This window comes from Lutra lutra, chromosome 7, assembly GCF_902655055.1.
Source record: "Lutra lutra chromosome 7, mLutLut1.2, whole genome shotgun sequence".
Classification (NCBI taxonomy): domain Eukaryota; kingdom Metazoa; phylum Chordata; class Mammalia; order Carnivora; family Mustelidae; genus Lutra; species Lutra lutra.
The window spans coordinates 108537260-108564659 of NC_062284.1; the positions used below are offsets into that span (position 1 = coordinate 108537260).

General features: G+C 46.0%; 1 protein-coding gene and 1 long non-coding RNA gene across 3 annotated transcripts in view; one reads left to right on the plus strand and one right to left on the minus strand.

The window, feature by feature from the left end:
• Window positions 1-27400, plus strand: part of PRKCH (protein kinase C eta) — a 249476-nt gene that overhangs the window by 139818 nt on the left and 82258 nt on the right. For both annotated transcript variants that reach the window (XR_007128580.1, XM_047736289.1), the window contains exon 10: window positions 15169-15323. Coding sequence is in view for 1 of the 2 variants with exons in the window: in XM_047736289.1 (XP_047592245.1) it covers window positions 15169-15323 (155 nt within the window). In the remaining variant the exon portion in view is untranslated. The remainder of the gene's footprint in view (window positions 1-15168; window positions 15324-27400) is intronic.
• On the minus strand, window positions 12451-13031 carry LOC125104067 (uncharacterized). The gene is made up of 2 exons (XR_007128581.1): window positions 12915-13031; window positions 12451-12684 (listed from the first exon to the last, which is right to left on the minus strand). It is a non-coding gene; the product is annotated as an uncharacterized LOC125104067 (long non-coding RNA).

Consider the following 27400-nt stretch of genomic DNA (forward strand, 5'->3'; position numbering starts at 1 on the left):
GTCTTCTCCCTGAATGTGTGCCGAGAGTAGTGTCATTAGGCAGGAACAAAGGTGGCTTTTCACAATATCCAGTTTTGCAGCCTTTTGTGAAACACCTAAGGATATTTCCCTCTTACTGTTTAAACTAGGTTTCCTCCTTTCCCTGAGCGATGCCTGCCACAAATACTATTTGGTCTGCTTATGGGTCATTTGTTATGGTTTGCCTTTGGCTCAGATGGAAATAGAAAATGAGCCAGAACATGGTGTTTCCCATTTGGGCATGTTCCCAACTTATTAGTAGTGTTCCATCTGGGGACAGAATGCACACAGACCATCTCCAGGCTCTGGATTTCTGGGGGAGGAGAGTGGTCATGGACCTTTGCTTCTGTCCCCTCGGGACACAGAACTTTCTGTGGTTACCCAGGGCCACGTAAATGAACGGGAATAGGAGAAGGCAGAGTTCGGGCTGTCCGTTCGGCTTTCCCTGTTTGGGCAGGACAGCCTGGAGACGTGGTGTGACCGAGGGGTTTGAAAGAGTTGCCATGCTTTTCGATTTGGGCTTGTTTAGTTGTCAGTGGCCTTGTCACTGGCCATTGTCCACATCGATGATCTGGGGATCGTGGAGACCTGCCGCCACCGTGTTGGTAAGGTGCTGCCTGGATCGTATGTCATTTCCCTGGATATATCCAAGACTTGCCCCAGTTAGAATTGGCCCGGGGCTTCCCGAGGATTGTTGAAGCTTTGTGGTGGTAAGTGCTTTGTTCTGGTTTTCCCCGACTGAGGAGACCAGGAGCCTGCCCGACTATACACGCCTTGGCCTCAACAGGGCCCTGTGTGGAGCACGAGGCTTGGAGGGCTAGAGTTGGCTCCAAGGAGGAGAAGGCGACGGGCCTTTCACCAAATAGTTCAGTGAACAGTCTGTCCATTCACGATTGCTCTGAGTGCTAGCAAGAGAAGCAGGCCCTTGAATCCTGTCTGGCTGGGAAGAGAGGATTAACACACATGGAATAGAAGGATACAGTAGAGTGTGTGGAGTCAACACCGTCATTAGACTACAGAAGGAAAGGCAGCTGAAAATGGGCACTGAGCTCTGGGGGAAATCGTACCTGGTGTGCCATTCTCTCCTCACACATGTAACCAGAATGCCTGCAAGGCTAACCGGCCAGCATCTGAGCTTTAACCAACACCAAGTGGCAGCTGGTAGGTGTTTCCCTGGGCAGGTGGGTTGACTCCTGGGCCTCCAACTACACCTGTGAATGGCTGGAGGGGGTTCACCCCACCCTGAGGACAGAATTGTGCAGTGTCAAAACCTGACTGCTCTGGGTGGGAACCATCGATGGTAATATATTCTAGGTTTGAAACCCTTGAGTTCTCTGTCATTACTTCCTTGGTGAGAGCCCAGTTGTGGCCATCTCTTCTCAGCCCAGGAACTACGTCTCCAGGGCCTCTTGCGACCCATCAGCCTCACCTGTCAGTGTGATCTCAGCCCACCTGGCCATCTATGGAGTCGCCACTGGCAGGCGAGGCGAGGTGGTATTTATTCATTTAGCACATGGCACCAAGTGCCTTCTAGGTTTGAGGCTCTTCTAGAAGCCCCAGGGACAGCAGCAGGGAACCAGACCAGGCAGAGACACCCTTGTGGAGCTGCTAGTCTCCCTTAGAGTCTGTGGGCCTGAACCAGCCCTTTACAAGGCTCCATCAGCTGGCATCTACCCTTGGTGGGTTGGTCCCAGACGGTTCTGGGATTTGCATACAGGGATGGCACAGAGCAGCCATGTGCTTGGTAAACTCTCTTTACCAAGAATGTCTAGGAGCCTTGTCTTTTTTGAGTCTAGCTGTCCCACCACTCGCTTCATTAGTCTCAGGCATATAACAGAGGGATTCAGCAAGTCCATACAGTACGCTCTGCCCGCTGCAAAGGTAGGGGCCACTCTTGGTGGGAACAAAAATCGGCACAGCCACCGTGGAAAACAGTATGGAGGTTTCCCAAAACATTCCAAGCAGAAATCCCATATGATCCACCAGGCACACTGTTGGGCATTTACCCAAAGAAATGAAAACACGAATTCAGAAAAATACACAAGCCCCCGTGTTGATTACAGCATGACTTACGACAGCCCAGTCAATCAGGGCTCTTGTCTGGAAGCTACATTTGCATTTGAAGCACACCCCTGTTTTCACATGGGCGTCCTGAATTGAGGACCTGGTGACCTGGTGATGATGACTGTGGGGAGGGGTGTCAGCATTGCCGCTGGTCGGCCTTGGGTCCTGTGCACTCAAAGGCTTGGGGGCCCATGACTGGAGGCACATTAGGGGGGGGCCACCGCCCAGCCTGCTTCCTTGCTCTCCACTGCCACGGTCCCATCATCCTCGTCCCTCGGAGTACACTTGTCTCTTCACAGACAGTCCCGGTGCGAGGCTGCTGAGACACCAGCTCCCCCACTTAACCCCGTGCCATCAAGACTGACTCTGCTCTGGGGCAGGGTTCCTCTTCCTGCTTTCTGTTGTCAGCTGATACCTTGGCCAGGTCTCACCAGCAGACCCTCCCCTCCCTGCTGGAGGGCTTTGGCATGCCCTTGTCTTCCCTTCGGGCCACCCAGGGAGTTCCTGTTTCCTTTCTGTGCGAGGCATCCAGCTTGTACTTCATTTGTACCGTGAAAGAGCCTGCTCTGTCTCCAGCTAGCTCCTGCCCACGCCTTTAGGATGGCCGGTAATGATTTATTGCTTAGCTGTTATGAAGGGAGCCTTGGAACTTTTCCCGGAATCACTTAATTCCATTCTCATGGTGTATGAGATTTTAAACCTTAAAATGATGTAATATATAATTCCCAACCAAAACAAAGGAGGAAAATCGGTCCGGCAAAATTCCTCCCCTCTTTCAGATAAGTGTTGTTCCCTTCCTGGGCCGTGGACTATGGGAATCTCTTCATCTGCTTCCTTACACTTTCCATCACCTCCTCACTCTCAGGGAACCCTGAACTGTGATCAGCTTGTGAGGTGGGGCTGGCCCATGTCCACAGCAAGCCCAGACCGTCTAAATCAGGGTCTGTCAACCAGTGAGTGGGTAAAAAGCAGATCATGGTATGTTAGATATAACCAGCAAGGTCAGGGCAGATTGGACAGCGTTGGCCTAGAGATGGGTCCAAGTTTCTCTTCTGGAAGCCTATGGAACTCAGGGACTGCTCCTTAACTCGATCTGTCCCTTTGTACTTGGGCTTCAGAACAGATCTGAAAGCAGGAAGTTCCCTTCCACCTGGTTCAGAACTTTATCCACACTACTTTGAATTTTACCAACAGGTCAGATAGTTTGAACAAGAGAATGCCTGGTGAATTTTCAACCTCTCCAGTAAAAAAAAAAAGAGTCACTTATTTGCATCATGTAATATCATGTACCCACTCTTACCACTTGGGGCAGGATAATCCTTTTTTTTTTTTTTTTTAAAGATTTTATTTATTTATTTGACAGAGAGAAATCACAAGTAGGCAGAGAGGCAGGCAGAGAGAGAGGAGGAAGCAGGCTCCCCGCTGAGCAGAAAGCCCGATGTGGGGCTTGAACCCAGGACCTGGGATCATGACCTGAGCCGAAGGCAGCGGCTTAACCCACTGAGCCACCCAGGCGCCCCCAGGATAATCCTTTTTAAAGGGGAGCATTGTTCTATGCACTGTCAGCTCAGGGGCACCCCTGGCCTCCACACACGGCCTGTGGGTAGTGCCTCCCTCATAACAACCAGAAATGTCTCCAGACATTACCAAATGTCCCCCAGGAGGAGGAGGATCTGTTTGGTTGAAAACCACTGCCTGGTATGAATGGCAGGTGGTCTGTCCTAGACCTAAGATGTTAAGTGGACTAGAAGATCACTTGACTTTTTACAGGTGGCCGAAGCCAAGTGTGTCCAGTCTTGCTTAGAAAATTGTAAGCATTACTCTGTGTGTGTGCGCGTGTGTGTGTGCGTGTATAAATATGTATATGAGTTTGTAGACCAGCAAAGTTCCTGTTTGGGAGCTTGTACCTGTTCTCAGTGGCTGCCTGGGTGACATTGCTCAGGCTTGGCCCCAGGCTGGGAGGAGGCCAGGGAAGTACAGGGCGTCTGTTGGGCGTGAGCCAGGGCTGGCACTGTGCCAGCAGCTCTGAACGCAAAGCCTCCTGAGATAAGACAGCTGTATCAGAGCCTGAGGCAGCTGGGGAGCCGAAGATTAGCTCAGCGTGCCTGTGTCTATAAGGGGTCATGTCCAAGAGCCCGGGATTGAAAGAGCACAGCTTCTCTTGTTTCCACATTCAATGACTATGCCTCTGTTCCGCCATCAAGGTGTGGAATCAGTCACTTTTTATGAAAATCGCCTCCACCCAGAACCGAGAGAGGTGCCAGCCTCTCTGTGAGTCAGATTCCCATCCCCGTGTGATGCATGTGACTGGATTCTACAAACAGAGATAATCAAAACTTTAAGAAACATTTCTCAACCAGCCTAGAAAAATGTGCTGGTGGCAATACAAGTGTGCTTTGGAGGAAGCACACTTGCCATTCTCTTTTGTTTGTTTTCCATACATGGGTACGCTATTTCCACTTAAAGTCACAAGAGACTTTAGATGCTGTCGTCTGGGCTGAGTACTCTCTAAATATGGGAGGTAGACCCCTGCCACTAGATGCATTGGCTGTTCCTCTGTTGAATGCTAAAATTATATCTAGCGTGCATGTTTCATTCAATTCAGTAAATGCTTCCTTAACACACACCTTGTGCCAGGGACCTAAGACCCATAGAAAAACAAAGTGTGGACCTACCCTCTGGTTGCTTGCAATCAGGGATCATCTTCAATACACATACCATACCCATAACCACGTGATAGAAGAAGATCATCGGTTGGCCCTTGCAGAGGCTGAAAGGGCTCTGAGACAGGAGGGGCTGTCTGAGCTGTGTTTGGAGGATGAGTATGCGCCCTGCCGTCCTGGGGGCGGGGGCGGGGGCAGCGAGAGGAGGAAAGGCAATGGGCCTCCCAGACAGAGGTACAGCGGTGCAAAGGCACAGAGGCTTAGAATGTGTGACGTGCCCAGGACACCCAAGAAAACTTGATACGGCAGGATTACAGAGGAAGTGTGGGGAGTGGAGAAGCGAAGTCCTAATGGGTCTGACATCCTTTGCTTCTCAGCTTAGCCTCAGTCGTGGAGGTGAAGGCAGCTGGCGAGGGTTTTAAGCCAGAGAGCAAATAAGACGTACATTTTAGGAGGCGCTCTCTGGTGGCCATCACAGGAGGAGGAAACCAGGGGATCACCGACCTGGTTGGGACGTTGAAACTCTGGCCTGTCAGACGTGCCTGCTCTGAGGCAGTGGTCATGGGAGTGCAGTCAAGGAAAGACTACAGAGGGGAAATGGATTAAGACTCGTTAGGGTAGGAAAGTGGTAGGAAGGGACCCTGGGGGAACCGAATATGATGAATTCACTTAGCAGGAAACCTGGTGGTAAGATGTTTGTTGCTCATAATCATGGTTCAGATGGGAGATTGGATTTCGTGTCCTCAGTGTCCTCTGGGTATAGTTGAAAGTGTAATTTAAAATATTTCATTAGGTGCTCGTAGATGGAGAGGAGAGGACAGCTGAGAAAGGAATTCTAAGCAAGAGTGGGAAAGGATGGCAGAAAGAAGAATCAGAAGGAAGTGGTTTTATGGGTTGAGGAACCAAGTGCTCAGTTTACCCGTTGAGTCTGGGATGAAATTGTTGGTGCTGCTGTCTCTGTCTCTGCTCTCGTCCTTGGGGTTTAAAGGGCTCATCGGAACTCCACCTCGCCAGCAGAAGCTCTTCTACAAGGTTAACACAATATCCTCTCCCCTGGCTAAACCTTTTAATCTATTTGTAATTGCTTTGCCCTCATCTTATCAGACTATGTCTCTTTTACTTTGGTCAGCCTGCCTGTGGGTAAGGTTTGCATCTTTCTTCCTCCAGGGATGGTGGAGATCAGTATTTGGCCCACAGTGTGGAAAGGTTGGAAACGGACTGGGGGGAGGGAGGGTGTCATTGGCTTGAACACATCTCATTCTCGAGCTAAAGGGCCAGAGTAGAATATATTGTTGCTGTGCTGGCAGATCCAAACTCAAAATAGCCTGGGGAATGAAGTCCAAATGGAAATTCAGCAGGTGCCTCAACACCATAGAGCAGAGGAAGGAACAGACTCTTGGCCAGTAGATTGCCAGGAATCCTCTCAAGGCAGACAGACCATATTCTTGGCCAGATCTGCTACTTCTCTAGCTGGGCAAAATGTTTATTTAGACAGCTATAAGCCGTAATCTCCTCTTGCGAGGCAGACATGTCTCAGTTGTCTGCAGATCACAGGAAGAGATGAAATCTTGCCTTCTTGAAGAGGTTGCAAAGTTTAGGAACTTTTTTGACGAAAAATAATCTAAATAAATAAATGGCATTTTTACTTTTTCTCCTATAGCCCTGTACAAAGTAAATCCATCAGTTTCTTTAATAGACATTCTTCTATTTGGTGCTTAAATCGAAATCTTGACACAGAGAATTGTACCATGTGAAATAATGATTTAGAGGAATCCTGTTGCTCATATTTTTAAGTGATCAGACCTTTTTGAGGAAGTGAATAATAACCTAAGGTATCTTCCTTGCGAATTTGCGAAGTTCAGAATTTAGATTTGCATGTTTAATTCAGAATTAAAACACCATGCTCATTTGGCAAGAGCCCGTTGCAGGTCTCCAGGCCAATAAAAATTATCTTTATCATAGTAGAGTAAGTAGACTATTCATACCACATCCTCTTAGTTCCATTAACTTAATCTACAATCCAGCTGATTGTAGGACTCCATAGAAATGGCATCAGGAATAGTACGCAGCTGTTAAAAAAAAATCACAGTTTAGTGACAGAGAATATCAGGCAATATTATGTAACGTAACTGAAGAAAGAAGGATGGGTTTTTCATTTTCGTTTTTTCTCTTTAAAGAATGCTAAGTATAAGTAGGATGTAAGGGTAAGTAAATTCTAGTTAAAAACTTCCATGTAAATCTCTCTCTCTCTTTTTTTAAAGATTTTATTTATTTATTTATTTGACAGAGAGAGATCACAAGTAGGCGGAGAGGCAGGTAGAGGGGGAGGGGGAAGCAGGCTCCCCGCTGAGCAGAGAGCCCGACTCGGGACTCGATCCCAGGACCCTGGGATCAAGACCTGAGCCGAAGGCAGCAGCCTAACCCACTGAGCCACCCAGGCACTCCAAAATTTCTTATTTGCCCAGTTTCTTGGACCTATGGGCCACAGATAGTTTTGTTTCTCCTTGTTTCTCTGGGTGTCGGGATTATAGGTGATTTATTTTCATTTTACTTATTTTTCCCTCAGTTTTCCTCATATTTACTTTATTACTACATCTGAACTCTGCACACACAATTTTTTGTAAAAACAGAAAAGCCAAAGTTTTGTAAATCAAGGGAAATGAAGTGATGTGTCAAGCAGACCTTGTCATCTTAAAGTATCCCACAAACTATTTCAGCTATGGGTAGGGTACTTGACTTCTTTGCCTTTGACTGACACAAAATGGATGGATAGAACTAATCTTGGCAGTTTGTGCCAGCTTTTCTAATGTTCTAGTTTACAGTGTATTAGCAAACAGAAATGGCCTCCTGTCCTGTTAGTTCCCCAGGTCCAGGCAGTAAGCTTGGTGGTATTAGAGATACATCATTTAGGTCTGGGCTCTGCCTCCAAAGACTTCAGGTCCTTTCTAGAAAACAAGACCAAGTGCACAAAGGCAGCTCAGCCCAGTGAGACTGGACGAGAGATGTGTGGACCAGAGGTGACTCTGCCAGGAACGGGGGGACTTAAGCCCCACCATTGCTCTATCTCCAGTCATATGTTGACTGCTTACTTATTTATGCTTTAAGGATCATCTGGCTCGGATGCCTCATCATGTGTTGAACGGCGAGTTAGATCGCCTCCCGTAGCCTAGTCTGGTATAGACGTCGGTGAACCTTGTCACGTTTCATTACAAGAGATGGCCAGTGCATCCCGTTTACTGGGAAAGCACTTGGTCTTTGGAAAGAGCTGTGTGTCCCTCCAGCTCTGAAAGGCAGGTTCCTAAGGGCTTGTTCGATCGGAGACATATTTTACCTTCCCAAAGACTAATCTCTGAGCTCAGAGAGGATGTATCCTGCCCGGGGACAAGAGAGGGGTGGCTGAGTGATTGGATTAGTGGCTGTTGTCTTTGGGGCTACACAGATGGTTAAATCAAAGAAAGAAAAAAAAATGAAGCTATTAGATTCCCTCTCCTTGTTTCTTCCTTGTAGCCTTTGTAATCATTATTAATGTGGTTAAATTTAAGTTGTTTCCAGCTCAGGCATGGTGCAATCAGATTTCCTCATGAGGGTGCTTTTCCACTGTGACCTCTTTGACGTCAGTAACGGTTTCCTGTTGATCTGAACTCCCTATTCACCCTGTGGATTACTTTGTTGGAGAAAAATCATAAAGCAAGGAGCACTTATGAGAAATTCAACATAATGCTGTCTGTTACCGGAGATTCCTTCTCCTTGCCCACAGCCAGTCAGGGGCACTCTGTAGCTTTCGATAGAGGATTGATGTTACTCATTTAGAAATAATTCGAAACCAATTCTTAGGACTTGGGTAGGTAAGTCTAGGTGAGGCTCCTAGCTTAAACATCCCCTTAAGGGAATCATCAAATTAGTCATTAAGCTTAAATGTTGTTTCTATTCTTTAAATTATTTCCAAAAGGTTATCTACGTTGTCACTGTAATACGTCTTCAACTGAGGTTATTATCTGTGGATTACATGTAGGGACTGGGGAGTCTTGCTTTAAAGAGAAAAATCTTAGTTAATCTGTCAATTAGAGTGAATCAATTTTACGGAAAGGAAAAAGAGCTACTACGAGACATCTCACTATAATATGTTAGTCCGTTTGCTTTGCCATAATAACAGTTATGAATATAAAGCTCTTAAAATAGAGAATATTATCATCTGGTATTAGAAAATGAGAATGCTTGCTGGAACCCAAACCCTTGCTTGATATTTTGGCTATCAAATCCAGTGTGGTAACACCTTGCTTAGTAGTCATTTCCCAGAAAGAAAAGTCCTCCTTCAAAGCTCAAGGCCGTGACCGTGCCAGGAAATGCCCTGCACCCCTACATGGGCATAGGCGTCCCCCTGACTCCTCCAGCTCTCCAGATGCCTGCCTCGTACCCACAGGTGCAGTTTCAGCTGCCGTTTCATGCCTGCCTCCTTGTGGCCTGAGAGCCCCTGAGCAAGTCCCCATTGCTGTGTCCCTGGCCAATGGCTCACTGCCCAGGATGCTGCAGCTCTCCGGGGCGGGGGGGGGGGGGGTGCTGAGCCCCAGGAGGAGCCAGCCATGGTGGCTGAAGCCAGAGTGGAGGTGGCAGCCATGGGTGGGGGATGCTGTTGGCTTACGCTTACTGAATCCTCACTGTGTGCCTGACACTGTTAGAAACTCTTAGCTTAAATCATGTCCTCTTCCCAGACCTGGGAGTTCAGTCATCTTATGATCCCCGATTTACAGATGGGCATTTCGAGAAAGAGAGAGAGAAAGAATAAATACAATACAGCGAGAACCACTTTTGCATCTCCAGTGTCCTGGCTCCCGAGGCCATGTACCCCTCAGACCCCACCGCACCAGGCTTCATCCCAGTGACACCAGCGACTGGGGCACTGGGCACAAGGCCTCCTAGAATAAACTTTAGCCCCTTTGCATGATGGAGTAATAACAAAACTTGTTTGTGGAGACTCTTCTGGGCCTGGCACTTACAAGATACTTTGCTTCTAGTTTAATCCTCACACCATCACTGTAGGTACAGGTGTGGTTATCCCAGACTTATAAGTAAGGAAACTTGCCCCTTAAGAATTGGTGTGTGTTTCCGTTAAAATTCTCCTGGTAGCAAGTAACAGAAAACAACTTAGCCGAGGTCATGCCAAAAAGGGAGAAGTGAAAATAGGGATGCAGAGATACAGGGCGTGGTGTCTTGTGGAAGCCAGGGGCCAAAATCATCCAGCTCTCTTCAGAGATCTGAAACTGGAAAGGCAGGAGGAACTCGGGGAGCTTCTTGGCTCCCTCGTGCTCCCTCAGCTCTTGTCTTCACCTCACCATAGTTTCTGCTTCATTTTTTCATCTGTCCATCCGTCCCTCCCACCATGCTTTCGGGACTCTGTTTTACCAAGACCTTTCACATGGTCTCACCACAAAGATAACCTCAGTTTCCTAATTCATGTTTCCTCACTTCCTGCACTCCACACAGCCTAAATTAAAACCTCTCTGTCTCAATTCCAATTTTCTGGGAAAGAGACCGGGAAGGGAGTGGCCAGCATGGTCTCCACCAGCTATTTGCAGGATGTCCTGAGTCTCCCCATGTGACCACGCCAGGCCCTTCTCCAAGACACCGATTAGGAGCTGAACGGACACCTCCAAAGGTGCCCACCACAGCGACCCTGTTCCTCTGCAGTCACCCTCCCGAGGTGATGTCACCTCGTCACAGGTACCATCTTGGTGTGTCACTTTCAACGACCCACACCTTTTGTCTCAAACTTCCCTCTGTGCAGTTGCTCATCAGCTTTAATTCTTAAAGAACTGTCTCACTGAGGGGCTTTCGGGCACGCACACTGCTTGTGCCAAGAGCCACTGTCAGTTCAGGGGATATTTTTATCCCCTTTGACCTGGAGTAGCAGGTCTGAGCTGAGAGCCGGGACAGACTCGGCCCAGGCTGCGGCGGGTTAATGCAGTGGGGCAGGCAACGGCAGAAATTCTATTATTAACCAGGCATCAGCTCCTTGGCCTCCTGTAATCCACACCGAGTCTGGGACAAAGGGATTTCTGAGTTGCTCTTATTTCCCCAGGAGCCCCAGGTGTCCCTCACTCGTGTTAATGACTTGCAGTCGAGGTTGTTTGGCGAGCAGAGGAGGAGCGCAGGACAGACCAAGGGATGGGTCTGTTGGCTTTAGAACTGAAGTTAAACCGGTCTCGGGTACCTTGGGTTTCTTACCCTGCAGGTCAGGGCAGAATGTGCCCTAGAGAAGCCAGAGGCCTCAGGGAGAGCTGTGCAGGTCTCCAGACTCAGTTTCTAGGAAACTGGACTTCTGGAAAGCTGGAATGCCCAGCTACACAGGCTTAAACACAGAAACCGCTGTCTTTGTAACCTCTGCCTCGGCTGGGATCTGGAACCTCTTTCCTGCCCCAGAAGTGACTCACAGGCAACCTTTGCCCATTACGCGGTGCCTCCCTCAACTCGGGTCCCGGCACATGCTTCCTCTCCTTGCTTCTGAGTTGAGTTTGTGAAGTGTCACTTAGCATTCGTCAGGGAATCAGGGAGACTCGCTGGTCAACAGCGCAGACCCAGAGTGGAGTTGTAGGTGGGAGGTCGTCTCGTGCCTCCTATCAGAACGTCACACGCACGTCTCTGCTTTATGAGGGGTGCTTGCGAAATAGGAAAAATTTCTCTCAGGTTGCTGGAATTCATTCCATAGCAGGAGCCTTGGGCAGACTGGTTTTTGTAGCAGATGCTGTTATAGCGAATGTGGAGTGTCCGATGCTCACTGGAGTCTTTTTCGAGCCAAGCACCAAGCTGCCACCTGTTTGAGCCCAGACACTGGGGCTCTAATTACGGTAGAGACCAACCGGTGAGGGACCATCCATTTCAGCAGGACTCTGGGCCTGTACTTCTCAGCTGGAGGGCCTGAGGACTGGGAGAAAGGAAGCACCCTAACCAGCCTTTTGCTTTTTCTACCAGCATTCTCAGTTATGAAAGTAGCCGTGTCCTAGGGAGGCCCCCCACAGCTGCTCCAGCACGGAGGGACTGGCTCCTGCGGCAGCTGTCGTGCCCTGCCCCACGCCTCACAGTTCAGCCATTCAGAGACCTCAACTCCTCCCGGCTCCTGTCTTACTCCTGCTCCGGAGTTTAGCTCCTGTTAGAAGCTTTCTCCACTTCCCTCCCTGGGCTCCAGGCTGCTCAGGGGCCCCTGCTCTGTTCCCATGACGACCTCTTTGTGCCTTCACTGCACTTAGCACACCGGGGGCATGTGCTCCGCGTTTCTCTGAACTTCCTGAGAGCAGGTGTACGATCACATTCGTTTTCCAATCCTTGCTCTCTACCCGGGACCTGGTATCGTGTGTGCTCAGTAAACATTCCTTCCTGTAGAGAATCTCCAAGGAAGCATAAAAGATCTCGGAAAGCCTCAGGAGGTTCTCTAAAGCCTGCATCTGAGAACGCAGACCCTCTCCTCTCGTGGAACCCTGCCACCCAAACCAGAGGCAATGGCAGCTCATTTTGGACGTTGTCCCAACAAGCCTGATGGCCTGGTTCCTTCAGGCCTCAGAAAGGCCACGGATGATAGTGTGAAGAGAGGGGCGTGTCAAGAAAGGGTCTCCTCTCAGCAAAAACATCTGGCAAGTGGATGAACACATTTTTATTTTTCTACCTTGGGACGTTAATTTACGTCTTTGAGAGGATGGCACATTACTTCTCGTTGAGTCGTCGTTCCACCTGGCAGACTTGTTTTCCCTTCCCACTTGCTTCCAGAGTCGTATGTAGCCTGGGGGTTGAGAGCTGTTCGAGGTGGTGCCAGACAGGAGGTTCAAAATGAAATTCTGAATGAAAGGAAGCCCCTGTTCTCTCAGTACTCAGGCTTCTGGCTTTGCTGCACATCACAGGTAGCTGTGCCCCTCTGACCCCGCCTGCATTTTCTGAGAATCTGCCTCCAGCGCTGGGCCAAGAAGCAGATGAAAGAGTGAGACAAGAAGGTAGTATTTCCTTCCCCAGATCTGGGCCTCAGCCCCTGCTCTGGCTTTTCAGACTTGAGACCTGATTATGCCTGGGGGGAGCTAGACAGGGATGAAATTGCCCTTACAATACCCTCCTCTTTTGATGTCTACTGCCTTAGAAAACCTTGCCAAGTACGCTGACTTCCGGCAGCCTAAGAAATTAGCCACTTACCTACTCACCTAGTTCCGGTCATCAGGTATTTCGAGCTCTTGGAATTCGTGTGACGGCCAGTCCCAGCCATGAAAAAGGCGAACAGGCTGGTTGACAAAAATGTGTAAGGCTGACCAGCTTGTGAGGGGTGGTCTGGTGGCTTTAGCACCCGCGTCTTCATCAGGTCCCCCTTGGCCTTGGCCTCCCTGTCCAAATGAACACAGCATCAGCGTCACACCTGCCCGAGTGGATACGTTCTTAGATGAGTCTCGCCACATACTTACCCTCCATCCTGTGCCACTGCTGACCTGCTCTTTCCACCCAAGTCCTTCCCATAGAGAAAAGAAAGAACGCCAGGGCTCTTCTGGACTTGTCCCTCCCAAGTCTGCTGCGCCGCTCGCCTGTCACAACCGCATGAAGGCCCCTGGCTCGGTCTGATAGCCTATGGTGTTGAGTTTTCAGTTGGTGAACCACAATGGTGGTTTTGTTAATGTTTGGGTTTTGTTTTCACGTGTGTGAATTTTGCCATTCTATCTTTACTCTCACAGTTGTGCTTCTCATGAACAGAGAGAAGTTTCCTAGAGCCAGGGGATTCTTTTCCTTTGAATTAAGGTCTTCCTTAAAATCAGGAATAGAGAGATCACGAGTTCTGTTTTCTGATGAAACCAGGGGTGAACTTGGAGCAGGAAGGGCACCAGGCCCAGCCTCTGTCCACTGTGTGGCCGTGGACATGTGGTAACACTAAGCAAAACCAGAGTGCTTCAAACCACAGGGAGAGAGGAGTTCTGAGAACACATCCTTCGTGAACTGGCAAATACCACTTTCCTTACCAAATGACCCCCCCACCCCGGCCCCTACCCCAAAAAGGATGATGGCTGGCCCTATGGGGTGCTCCGTAGGCCTTAGCCCGTATGTCCCTTGCTTGGAGAGACCTCCATGGACTCCCAGGCAGATGACCAGATGTCCCTGCTTTCTCCACTTTCCTTCACAGGATTTCCCAGAATTTGTATGTTTACCTGTGTATATAACTCCTTTTTTTTAAGTAACGTGTGTCTCCCACACCAGACTATGTGGGAAGAGGTTGAATCTGTTTTATGCCCTTTCTGTTGGATGCCTGGCACCCCATTCGGCACTGGGCTAGCCGTGGACTTCATAAATGTCAGTGGAGGGAGTCAGGAAATCCTTTGATCTTAGGGGTTCCTGAAACATAGCCCTTTATACTACCCGGCTGGGAGACACGCTTTCTCATGGAGCCTCCACATTTCTTTTATTGAAGTCTTAATAAAAGCACTTTGTTCACACCGCTTGTGTAGTACTAAGCGTACTGCATGGGGAATCTTAAGAGCCCATTTCCCTCTCCCTCTCCCTTTTTAAAAGATTTTTATTTATTTATTTGAAAGAAAGCAAGAGCACATGAGAGAGAGAGAGAGAGATGAGAGCTTGTGAGAAGCAGGGAGGGGCAGAGGGAGAAGTAGACTCCCTGCTGAGCAGGGAGCCCGATATGAGATCAGATCCAGGACCCAAGGCAGACGCTTAACCAAATGAGCCCCCCAGGTGCCCTGAAGAGCCCATTTCATCAGCAGGGTTGAAACCTCCTTCCAAGTGGACAGCATCGCGCTATTCTGCACATTTCCACTCCTGACTCGGGAATTTTCTGTTGGGCTGAATGGAATTTCTAACGTTGAAGCCACTTGGAGGTTGTCGTTAGACTCCTGTTGGCCAGACTTGTCTAAAACGGTTTCCTTTTTCCGTGCATATTCCCTGGTCAAGTGTGAGAGGACCTGTTAGACGTCCCTTGAGATCTGTGCTTAACCCTGCATGTTCCAGAGGAAAGGCACGTACCTTTCCATTTGTGTTGCGCTTCTCCGCTTTCCAGAACCCCATGATTCAGCTAGGGATAGCGTCATTGTTCTCACTTTACTAATGGCGAATGTCCAAAAACAAATTAAGCTCGGGGTTGCACGGTGTTTAAGGTGCAGAGCAGCAATGAGAACCAGGGGCTCCTGAGGCTTTCCTACTTTTTATTTAATGCGGAAATCAAAGCTGTGTGGAATTCCTTAAAGGAGATCCAGGTGTTACTTCCCAGCCCCACCCCTATCCCAGGGGTCCAGTCCCACAGCCCTCATGCCTCGCACTGACCCTGACAGAGCGTTTGCCTCCGAGTTCCACATGACAACGACCTCTTCCGCCCCTGCCACAGCCCTGGGTAGCCTGTTGACCAAGCTCTAGGCTAACAGCTACACCACGCTGGGTTCTCTCTTGTGTTTCTCTCCAGGATCGTCTGTTTTTCGTGATGGAATTTGTGAATGGGGGTGACTTGATGTTTCACATTCAGAAGTCTCGTCGTTTTGATGAAGCACGAGCTCGTTTCTATGCAGCAGAAATCATTTCGGCGCTCATGTTCCTGCACGAGAAAGGGATCATCTATCGGTGAGTTTTGGTCTCTGGTAACCCCTCTCCTGATTGACCTCCTGTTTGCCCTCCTGGCTTCATCCACCCTTCCATTTTTCCTGGTAATCATCTGAAACCTTGTGAGAATTAAACTCGCAAAGGTCTGAGTGTCCGGTAAAATAAATGAATAACCTAGTGTTCTTGAAACCAGAATTCCCCCCATGTGGTCTACATGAGACCAGCTTCAGTGGCTCCACGGAGACTCCATGAATTCAGAGAGCCAGACTCTACAAGGTGCTGAACCCATTGTTGCTTTTTCCTGTTTTCCCTGGAAGCCATCTATTCCATCTTCAGAATCCATACCTACACCAAAGAGCGCGGCTGTCGGTTGCCCTAATTACTGTGATGAGGATCTCATTCATTTGGGGCTGCAGCTCACCAGTCTAGGAGCTAAGAGGTGAACTACGGATGAGCAGTGACCTGCTTGATAAAAGTTATCATTTATACCCCCTCCTGAATATTATTCGATTCCATTTCATGGCACACAGTCTTTTGCGTATACTATATATTTTGGACTTAAAATCTGGTTGCCATTGTTAGATCTCAAAATGCAAGGGGTACGGGTGGATGAAACTTTATTCAGGCATAAGATTAGGTAAGGTGGGAAATGCAGTAGTTGAGTGTTAGTGTTTATTCTTAACTTCCTCATTTGTTCCCTGAGGTCGGTATCTCGCTTTTAAATGACACTGTAACTTAGTCACCACATAAAGTCCTTCTTTCTCTTGAGATGCAATTGCTGCTTTCCTTTGAGGAAAAAAAAAATCATTTTATCTCAGGAGCGTGAATGTCAAAGTAAAGAATTCCCTTATTGAAACCGGCTATTTATTAGCCTTGCTAATGCTGTTCCTTTTGTGGGCTCAGAACCGTATTGACATCACGATAAAAGTGTAAGAGAGCTTTGAAAGCGGAATATTCTTAAATATCCTAGGAGTCAGAACAGGAAGAGGGGAGCAAGGCTAGGAAAGAATGCATCAGGGCTGGTCATCGATGCCAGAAGGAAGAGAGAAAGCAAAACAGGTACAACAGGTAGGATACAGAAATGTAAATTCTCAGCATAGGGCCCTAAAGCCTCAACTAGATGTAGCCCTTTGTCTCAGCCCCAGCTGTAAGGCCGGGGGTGGGGGGTGGTGTGGGTGCAGAGTTCCAAACCAGGCTGGATACCAGCCGCAGGAGTCCTCTGCTTGGAAGTAGCCAGGACTCTCCATTCATTGTTTGGCCACAAAGCTGCACAGGTGGCTTTCAATGGCCTGTGCTCTGAGCCCTCTTGACCAGGCTGTCTGTTCCGGCAGCTCCAGCATGGGATTGCTCCTGCCACAGCATCCTGCCCAGTATAGGATTTGGGGGAGGTTGCTGACCCAATGTCTGATGGTGGAGGGAGTTCAGAGGTCTTCCTGGTGGTAGCATGGGACTCTGGGCCATGAGCTCTTCTTTTGTTCTCCTCTCCGTGGCTTACCCATCCATCCATCTATCATCTCTGCTCTGCTTACCCCAGAGGGAGCCTTCCCCACATTTAATTTTTAAGAATTATGACTTCCCCGCTTGACAGGGACTTCTCTTGTAAATCCAAAAAATAATATTAACAACAGCAGCAAGAGCTACATGGAGCATTGCGACACCGACTCTTCTCCTGCATTTCTCCCTGATCCTCCTAGCACTTTATGATATGAGAGTAACCTTATTGGTATTATTTAGGTGAATAATTGAGTCTTAGAAAGGCTTAATAACCACACTGTTAACTAGTCGTAAAGCCACAACTCAAATTGTGTCTTTAACCACTGGGCTACCCCATAGCCTCAGGAGAGACTTGCAGACTCGGAGTACCGGAGTGGGCTTCTTAGTCCCCTGCTGGTGATAGGGCGACTTTAATTCATGAAAATGACACAGAGTGCGTGTCTTTGTCCTTTTGGGCTGCTTAACAAAACACCACAGACTGGGGGGTGGGGAGCATCTAAACAACAGAAATTAGTCTCTGACTGTTCTGGAGGCACAGTATCAGGGCGCCGGCAGGTCTGGTGTCTAGTCAAGGCTGTCTTTTCTCTATGTCCTCATTTGACAGACGGTTAGGGAACTCTCTGGAGCCTCTTTTATGAGGGCACTAACCTCATTCAGGGGTTCCACCCTTATGACTGAAGCACCTTTTGAAGGCCCCTTATAGGTTGGATTTCACCTTGTGAATTTGGGTCGGCCCCAGGTAGGAGGGCAGGGACATAAACCTCAGACCAGAGCAGTGGAGAAAAGCACTAAGGTCAAAACTCATCTTTTTGGGGCGCCTGGATGGCTCAGTGGGTTAAGCCTCTTCCTTTGGCTCAGGTCATGATCCCAGAGTCCTGGGATCGAGCACCACATTGGGTTCTTTGCTCAGCAGGGAGCCTGCTTCCCTCCTCTTTCTGCTTGCCTCTCTGCCTACTTGTGATCTCTGTCTGTCAAATAAATAAAATCATTAAAAAAAAAAAAAACCTCATCCTCTTGAATCCTTAGGGGCTTTACTCAAGCACCATGGTACGCAGCTGCAAGGCAGTGGACTTCCTTTCGTGTGTAGGATGTGATCGCTTCTCATTCTGCTTGCTTTGTTGGTCTGGAAAGGAGAGTGGACACTGTAACCTGATGTCGTTTCTGTGGAGCTATATCAGGCCACATCTTGAGAAATTTTATTTAAATTCTTGGCATCTGCAGTTTAATTTTGAGAATTTAATTTACTCTTCAGCTTGAATCCCAGATGCAGGCTCTAACTGATATGGTTGACTTTGAAGGGGACACATTTAATTAGGATAGATTCGAAAGCTATTTTTATCCTGTGGATTTATTTCACAGGATAATTTAATTCCATTCAGGTTACCGGCCTGAGAGCAGAGTCTTAAGGATAAGCCTGTGAAAACCAAGTCCTTGGGACTCACATACAGTAAAGGGCACAGTTGGGTCACAAGGTGTGAATTTGATCCAGAGAGCACAGAGAGAACCTGGGGAGCATCAGATAGACTCGTTTATCAGACACGTCCTGGGATGGCTCTTATCAGAGCCAAAATGATCTTGAGGATGATGCCTCTGACCTATCCAAATACAGGGACACTCATTTTACAGTGTTTTGCTTTACTGAACTTCACAGATACTGTGTTTTATGTACATGTATACATATATATATACGTATACATATATATATATATGTATACGTATATATATATGTATATCTGTGTGTATGTATAAATTGAAGGTTTGCAGCAACCCTGTGTTGAGCAAATCTACCAGGGCCATTTTTCCAAAAGCATTTGCTTAACTTGTGTCTGCCACATTTTAGTAATCTAGGGATGTTTCGAACTTTTTCACTATCATTGCATTTGTTATGGTGATCTGTGATCAGTGATCTTTGATGTTACCATTGTAATTGTTTTGGGGCGTCATGAATTGCACCCCCATGACACAGCAAATTTCATCCCCGGATACATGTGTTCTGACTTCTCTGTTGACCAGCCATTCCAGCATCTCTCTCGAGACTTCCCTGGGCCACCTTATTCCCTGAGACAAAATGATATTGAAGTTGGTCTAGTTAATAACCCTACTGTGGGCTCTGTAAGTGTTCAAGTGAAAAAGAATAGTCACGTGTCCTTACTTTAAATCAAAAGCTAGAAATGATTAAGCTCAGTGAGGAAGGCATATTGAAAGCCAAGATGGGGTGGAAACTAGGCCTTTTGCACCAGTCAGCCAAGTGGTAAATGCAAAGGGAAAGTTCTTGAAGGAAATCAGAAGTGCTAGTCCAGTGAACACATGAATGATAAGAAAGCAAAACAGCCTTAATGTGGATGTGGAGAAAGTTTGAGTGGTCTAGGTAGAATATCAGACAAGCCACAACATTCCCTTAAGCCAAAGCCTAATCCAGAGCAAGGCCTTCACTCTCTTCAAGTCTGTGAAGGCTGAGATGGGTGAGGAAGCTGCAGAAGAAAAATTTGAAGCTAGCAGAAGTTTTGTTTTTTTTTTTTTAATTTTTAATTTTTTTAAATTTTTTAATAAACATATAATGTATTATTAGCCCCCTTTTCCTATCCCCCAATCCCCCTATGTTGCATCTCCACTTCCTCATATCAGGGAGATGATATGATAGTTGTCTTTCTCCGATTGACTTACTTCACTCAGCATAATACCCTCTAGTTCCATCCACGTTGTCGCAGATGGCAAGATTTTATTTCTTTTGATGGCTGAGTAGTATTCCATTGTATATGTATACCACATCGTCTTTATCCATTCATCTGTTGATGGACATCTAGGTTCGTTCCATAGTTTGGCTATTGTGGACATTGCTGCTATAAACATTCGGGTGCATGTGCCCCTTCGGATCACTATGTTTGTATCTTTAGGGTAAATACCCAACAGTGCAATTGCTGGGTCATAATGTAGCTCTATTTTCAATTTTTGAGGAACCTCCATGCTGTTTTCCAGAGTGGTTGCACCAGCTTGCATTCCCACCAACAGTGTAGGAGGGTTCCCCTTTCTCCGCATCCTTGCCAGCATCTGTCATTTCCTGACTTGTTAATTTTAGCCATTCTGACTGCTGTGAGGTGGTATCTCATTGTGGTTTTGATTTGTATTTCTCTGATGCTGAGTGATGTGAGCACAGAAGTTGGTTCTTGAGGCTTAAGGAGCAAAGCCGTCTCCATAAACATCAGAGTACAAGGTGAAGCCCCAAATGCTGATACAGAAGCTACAGTGAGTTGTCCAGAAGGCCTAGCTAAGATCATTAGTGAAGGAGAATGCACTAAATAACAGATTTGCAATGTAGACAAATCAACCTTATTTTGGGAAAAGACATCATCTAGGACTTTATGAGGTGGAGAAGAGAAGTTCATGCTGGTTTCAAAGCTTCAAAGGACAGGCTCACTCTCTTGTTAGGGGCCAATGCAGCTGGTGACTTTAAGTTGAAGCCAATGCTCATGGGCCATTCCAAAAATTCTCAGACCCTTAAGAATTATGTTAAATCTACTCTGACTGTAGACTCTATAAATGGAATGAGAAAGCCTCTGTAGCAGCACATCTGTTTACAACATGGTTTACTGAATATTTTAGACCTACTTTTGAGACTTGCTGCACAGAGAAAAAGACTCCCTTCAAAATATGACTGCTCTGACAGCGTACCTGGTCACCCAGGAACTCTCATGGAGATGTACAATGAGATGAATCTTGTTTTCGTTGACTGCAAACACAGCATCCATTCTGCAGCCCATGGATCAAGGAGTCATTTTGACTTTCAATTGTTATTATTTAAGAAATACATTCCATAAAGACTACAGCTGCCATGGATAGTGAGTCCTATAATGGATCTGGGCAAAGTCAGTTGAAAACCTTCTGGAAAGGATTCACCATTCTAGATGCAATTAAGAACATTCATGGGATGAGGTCAAAATATTAGCATGAGCAGGAGTTGGAAGAAGTGGATTCTAACCCTCATGGATGATGACCTTGAGTCTTCGAGACTTCAATGGAGGAGATAATTGCAGATGTGGAAATAGCAAGAGAATTGGAATTAGAAGTGGAGCCTGGAGAAGGGACTAATTGCTGCGATCTCATAATCGAACTTGAATGGATGAGTAGTTGTTTCTTATGCATGAGCAAAGAAAGTGGTTTTTTGAGATGGAATCTACTCCTGACGAAGATGCCATGAGGATTGTTGGAATGAGCACAAAGGATTTAGAATAGGACATTAGCTTAGTTGATAAAGCAGGGGTAGGGTTTGAGAGGACTGAGTCCAATTTTGAAAGAAGCTCTAGTGTGGATAAAAATGCTATCAAATAACATCACAAGCTCCAGAGAAATGGTTCATGAAAGAAAGAGTCAATCACTGTGGCAAACTCCATTGTTGTCTTATTTTAAGAAAATAAATAAGAAAATAAGTAAATAAGTAAATAAATTTTTACAGCCAATCCAGCCTTTAGCAACCACCACTCTGATCAGTCAGGAATCATCATCCCAGAGGCAAAGAACTTCCAGCAGCAAAAAGATTATAGCTTGCTGAAACCTCAGATGCTGGTTAGCATTTTTTAGCAATAAAGTATTTTAAAATTAAGATATGTACTTTTTTTTTAGACATAATGCTACTGCCAATTAATAGACAACAGTGTAGCGTAAAATAGCTTTTATGTGCACTGGGAAAGCAAAAAATGTATTTACTTTTTCAGACAGCTCTGTCTGGAACAGACCTGTGGTATCTCTGAGGTATGCCTATAGGGGAGTGGTTGTTTGTTTGTTTGTTTGTTTGTTGTCAGGGGAGGTTTTTATTTTTCAGCAAGTTACAAAGATGGTACCGTGGGTAAGTCATTGTCCACTAGGACTTTAGAAGTACCTTAGGCTCCTTGACCTTCTTCTCTCTCTTAGCCAGCCAAGCCTTGTGTGAGAGGGAAAAGGCCAGCTACGTTTCTGTGCTTTTCCGCTTGACCCTGATTCTCAGATGTGTTCACTTGCATTTCATGGAGGAGTAGAAGCCCAGTTCCCTGGAGATAGAGCAAGAGCAGGGTTTGTGCCTTTGCATTTGGTTGGAAGATCTGGGGCTGCCATGGCCCAGAGACCAAGAAAAAAGGGCTGAGAAGTAAGCAGTCAATGAGCCACTTTGCTAAGGGGAAAAAAAGACTATTCATTCCTTTGTCCTGGGCTTGTTGGCTGATTGGGAGCCCAGATAGAGCTCATGAATAATTTACAACGGCCATTGACTTTTTTTAGAGTCAAGTCCTACAGAAAAGTTAGAAGACAAAGGGGCATGCATCCCATTTACCTGGCCTGCAGCATTACAGGACCCCATTTTCTATCATGTTTCATAATCTATATTAAAGGGGAATTCAGCCATCACTGACATTTCAATCCCAAACCCCTAAAGCCAGCCAGCACATAGTGGATTTGCTGTTTTTGACAAGGCATAGAATGTATCTAAAATATATTTCGTGAGAAAGCCTTTATAGAAGAGCACGGTTCAAGTTTTGATTCCTCCTTACCATTTACACTTGAACATAGTACATTTTAATATACTTGGAACCCATGAGTCTGGTCACTTTGTGCCCTGTGCACTTCTTGGCATGCTGTGTGCATGGTAATCAGTGTTTCCTCCTAAAGCCCCACGTGCTTGCTGTGGTGATTTTGTTGTCCCATTGTCCAGATGTGGAACTAACCCACAGCGGCTCCAGACCTGAAATATATTGTCTTTTACATGTATGCTTAATGTAGCACATGAACTTTTAAAGAAAATCACCTTTGAGTTCTCCTCAGTTTGAGAGAACAGTCCTTCTCTCATTTGACTATTTTTTTTAAAAACTCAGAATTTGGGAAGATTGACAAGCTCCCTCCAAGATAAGGTCTGTTAAGCTAATCTCTGAAAACAGCTGCTGGAGCTGTGGGGATTTACCAGTCTTTAATATCATCTGACTCTTGTTTATCAAGGATATCATTCAGGGCCATCAGATGCCTTGCTGACTTCAGACACCTGTGTGACTTGAAATTAGCATAGTTTTGTTTGGAGAGCCACCTCCGTGAGCATTCCTTCTATGCCTATGAATTCACAGTTAATCTATTTTCCAACCAATTTGTGCATGGGTCGGTCAGTGATGACTATCACATGCTTGAATCATTGTTTTCTGATATCTACCTCTCCCCCTCTTGGAAATCATAACATCTGTTACAACATCTGTTAGATTCCCATCTCTGGGGAGCTTCTCACTCCTAAGTATTTCTTACCAGCAGAATGTCAGGGTCCCCAAATGTCTTTCACTTGAGCCTGGAATTTTGGACCCTTACTGTTACCTCACCTATATCGGAATTCACTTCAATATTTTTATTTGTTGTACTCACTCTAGTGAGAAAAATCTTTTCAGATAAAGATGAAAGCCAGATTAGGAGCTCTGTTCTCTCTTTGCCGTTTGATAAAATCAGTCCTTCTCCAAGAAGTAAGTCTACTCTTCCTTGATCTGTTTGCTGCGAAAACAACGACAAATCGTCATTTGTTATTTTCAGTATAGCCCTTGTTTCTTCAGGATGTGCTAGCCATGGGATTCTCCATACGTTGGTAACTTTCACATCCGATTTTGCCTGTGAGCCCTTACCTAGGATTGTTACTAAAACTCCAAATGTTTTTAGTCACATTCCTGCTGCTTCTCTTAGCTTGTCATGGATTGCACATTCAGTGCCTGTCCTTCCACTGTCACCAGAAAGTGACTTCAAGATCCTTTTTCAAAATATGAAGGAGAACTCAGAGGATTTCGAGCTTATTAGAATAGCTGGATGTTTCTCCCATTGAAACTTGGCCACTTTTCTCCTCCCTTCAGCAAGTGTTTATTGAATATCAACTCTCTGCCAAGGATATGAGTACAATACCAAAATACTCCCTTGAGGAGGGTGTGGTCTAGTGAGGGAAAAAGATATCAATCAAATGATCATACTAATAGAAAATCACAGTGGTGGCCAATGCCATGAAGAAGAGGAGAACATTGAAACGAGTGAGAACTTCTAATACAGTAATTCAGTGTGCTCAGAGAAAGAAGAGTTTTCTAAGGAAGTGACTCTTGAGCTGAGGTGGCCAGTGAAGAGGGATGGAAAGAGCAGTTAAGACAGAAGGAATAGCAAATGCCAGTTCCCAGTATCAGGAGGAAGCATGGCAAGTTCTGGGGCTCTAAAGGAAGCCAATGAGTTTGGAGTCTAGGAGGCATAGCCTCCCATAATAGGCATTTCATTATCCTAGAGTGTTCATTGTCATCTGATGACTTCAAGATTTTGTTAGACACTCCTTGTAAGTAATTTATTTAAAAGTTTGGTAAGGCTGGTCATTTTTTTGCCAGTTGCTGGAGGAACAAACCATCCATTTACAGTGAGTTCCTTGTGTCCGATTTTATGTGTTTATATTCAACAATGGAATTATAAAAATACTAGAGCCAGACGAGGCCTCTGAGAATGCCAAATTCTCTTTTATAGATGAGGAAATTTCAAGTCTGAAACATCCAAACAGTAAATTGCTTCTCAGAGTGGATGTTTTCACCTATAATTTGTTTTCCATCCGAGGGAAAAAAAAAAAAGGAAAAATAAAACTATTAGAATATTTTGTTTCAACCTTTAACTTACTGCTGACATGAGGAGCTAATCAGGACATTTGAAGGCATTTGATACTGTTCACTCTTGTTTCAGTGAGGAAAATGCACTTGAGCTCAGAACATATTTACTGAGCTCCCACTTTTATTAGGAGATATAAATACCAAAGGAATAGATGTGGTATCTGCCCTTTGAGGCTCTTTCTGTGGATTGGGAGAGATGGCCCACAAACAAAGGCATGTGGGTTCTAGAATTGGAGTATGCCCGGCGTATTATGGGAGCACAGAGAAGGGCCACTTACCCTAACATGGTGGTTTAGGCAAACTTTCTGTAGAAGGTGATGAAAGTTAAACCTGAACAGAAATAAGGTATTTAGGTAGGGGGCAAGCTTGAGCAGAAGTTGAGAAGCATGAAAATTCATGGTGAATACGTGGGTGGAGTGGAAAACTACAAGAATTTTGGAACTTAAATTTAGAGCTCTGGTGGAAGATAAAGCTCCAGGGGTTGGCAGAAACAAAGCTATGAAAAGGCTTAACATTCTTGAGATATTTGAGTTCTGTATCACTTATGATTGGGTGCTGTTGCCTGTAATAGGAAATGGGATATGATGGTGCCTTAAACCAGTTAGAAATGTATTTTTCTCTCCCATAAAAAGTCTGGAAGTAGGCAGTCCAGCTGTGCCACGTAAGCTCCGTGGAGTCATTTGGGCCCAAGATTTCTATCTCTTCTGCTCAGCCATCTTCAAGGCAACCTGGTGGCCCAGGGTGTTTGCTAAAGCTTCCAGAGTCATCTCTGTATTCGTTCCAGGCAGTAAGAAGCACAAAGAACACGTCTCCCAGCTGAGTTAGCTCTCTTTAAAGAGCCTGAAATTCCACACATTACTTACCAAGGAATTGGCCAGAACTTGGTCCCATGACTGCACCGAGCTGCAGCGAAGGCTAGGAAATCATTATGTGGCCATGTTCCAGCCACAGATCAGGGTTTTCTTATTAAGGAAAAAGGGGGCAGGATAGTTATTTGATAGGAAACTCACAGTGTCAGACAGAAACTCCATGCCAGGGAATTTGGGTTTTGGGTAGCAGGTGAAGAAGAATCTTTAAGGTGTTTCCAGCAGCTTGCCTGACTTGAGTGGACTTACACTTCATATTTATTTGGGGGAGGGAGCATACAGACATGGACATGCGGGTAGCAGCGGGGGTTGAATTTGTGACTGTTGCAGTGTTCCAAGTTAGGTAATAATGAGGACCTGAACCAAGATGGTGGTGGGACGGCTGAGGAGAAGGGCATAAGATGAAGAGATATGAGCAAGTACAGCAGTCAAACCTTAGTGACTGGGTGGGTCCAGGAGGTGAAGGAGAAACCTGGGGTCATTTCTAGGTGTTTAGTCAGAAGGTTGAATGCGTGATGCTGCCATTATCTGGGAGAGATCATGAGCGCAGGAAGACCTCTTGGCAGAAGTGGAAGATGACGAGACGTAGAAACATAATATGTCAGGTACCTGAGTCACATTCCCATGGAGATGTGAAATGGGCAGGTGGATATGAGTCTGAAGCTCAGGGGAAAAAGATGGGCTGGAACACATAGAAGTCATTAGGACACAGCTCTTAGTTCAGATTATGGGGACCAGATGACATCACCCAACAAGAGTGTCTTAAATGGAATGGTGAGCCAAGGACAGAACCCTAGGAAACCAGACCCCATTATAAATCTGCCTAAATTTGGCTCTGGGTCTTGCAAAATTTTTTGATATATTGCATCATTTAGAGTCAGTGTCGCTAAAGTACAATCCCATTTAAATTACAGTGCTATAAGGGAATAGAAAAGGATCACTTATATGTGCTTTCAACTGAAAGAATGCTGGGCTTGGTTTTCAGAAGATGTGGGCGCCAGACCCAGCCCTGATTCCTGCTGGTCCGGGAGATGTGGGCAGGTTGCAGAGTGCTCTGAGCCCCTTTGCCTGTCTGTGCACTGACATGGCTTCCCTGCAGGGTATAGATGAAGCTCAGATCACATGAAAGTGAAAGTGTGAAAGCTCTTTGAAACATTCCATGTCAGTATAAGAAGTTATTCCTTATATACATGCTATCAGCTGATTTGGGTTTTCTTTCCTTTTTTTAAATTTTTTTTTTAAGATTTTCTTTATTTGACAGACAAAGATCACAAGTAGGCAAAAAGGCAGGCAGAGCAGAGTGGGGGGGAACAGGCTCCTCACTGAGCAGAGAGCCTGACACAGGCTCAATCCCAGGACCCTGAGATCATGACCTGAGCCAAAGGCAGAGGCTTAACCCACTGAGCCACCCAGGTGCCCCAATTTGGGTTTTCTTTGTAGCATAGGCTTGGGCTGAAATTATTTTCAAGACAGTTCCTCAAGAATTCTTTACAGAAATTGGAGTTGTAGCTTATAAATATCAACCCTCTGAAGACTGGTCTCTCTTTTTTTTAAACATTTTATTTATTCATCTGAGAGAGTGAGAGAGAGCATGAGAGGGGAGAAGCAGACTCCTCATGGAGCTGGGAGCCCGATGTGGGACTCAATCCCGGGACTCTGGGATCATGACCTGAGTTGAAGGCAGTCGCTTAACCAACTGAGCTACCCAGGTGCCTTTTTTTTTTTTTTTAAATATTTTATTTATTCATTTGAGAGAGAGAGAGAGAGCATGAAGGGAGAAGTAGACTCAAGGCTGGTCTTTTTATAGGAAACTAAATTTATGATTTCCTTTCAGACCAAATCATTTTATTTGCATTTTAGCAATATTTTGAAATTGTGTGTAGTTAGTATACTAACCACGTACTTACCCTAAATCCTTAAGGTAGTTTCCTAAAGAGGCCCCGGAGCATATGGGACAGATTGTAAGATGTGGAGACTATGTTTTTGCATTTTGTTTAAATTTCAACTCTCTAATGTATGGGGGGAGCATCTGGGAACTCATTTGGAATTTACCTTTTCTGGTACTGAAGCAAATTTTTGGTTTTTCATTTGAGGGGAGACTCAAAAACTTTTTTGGACC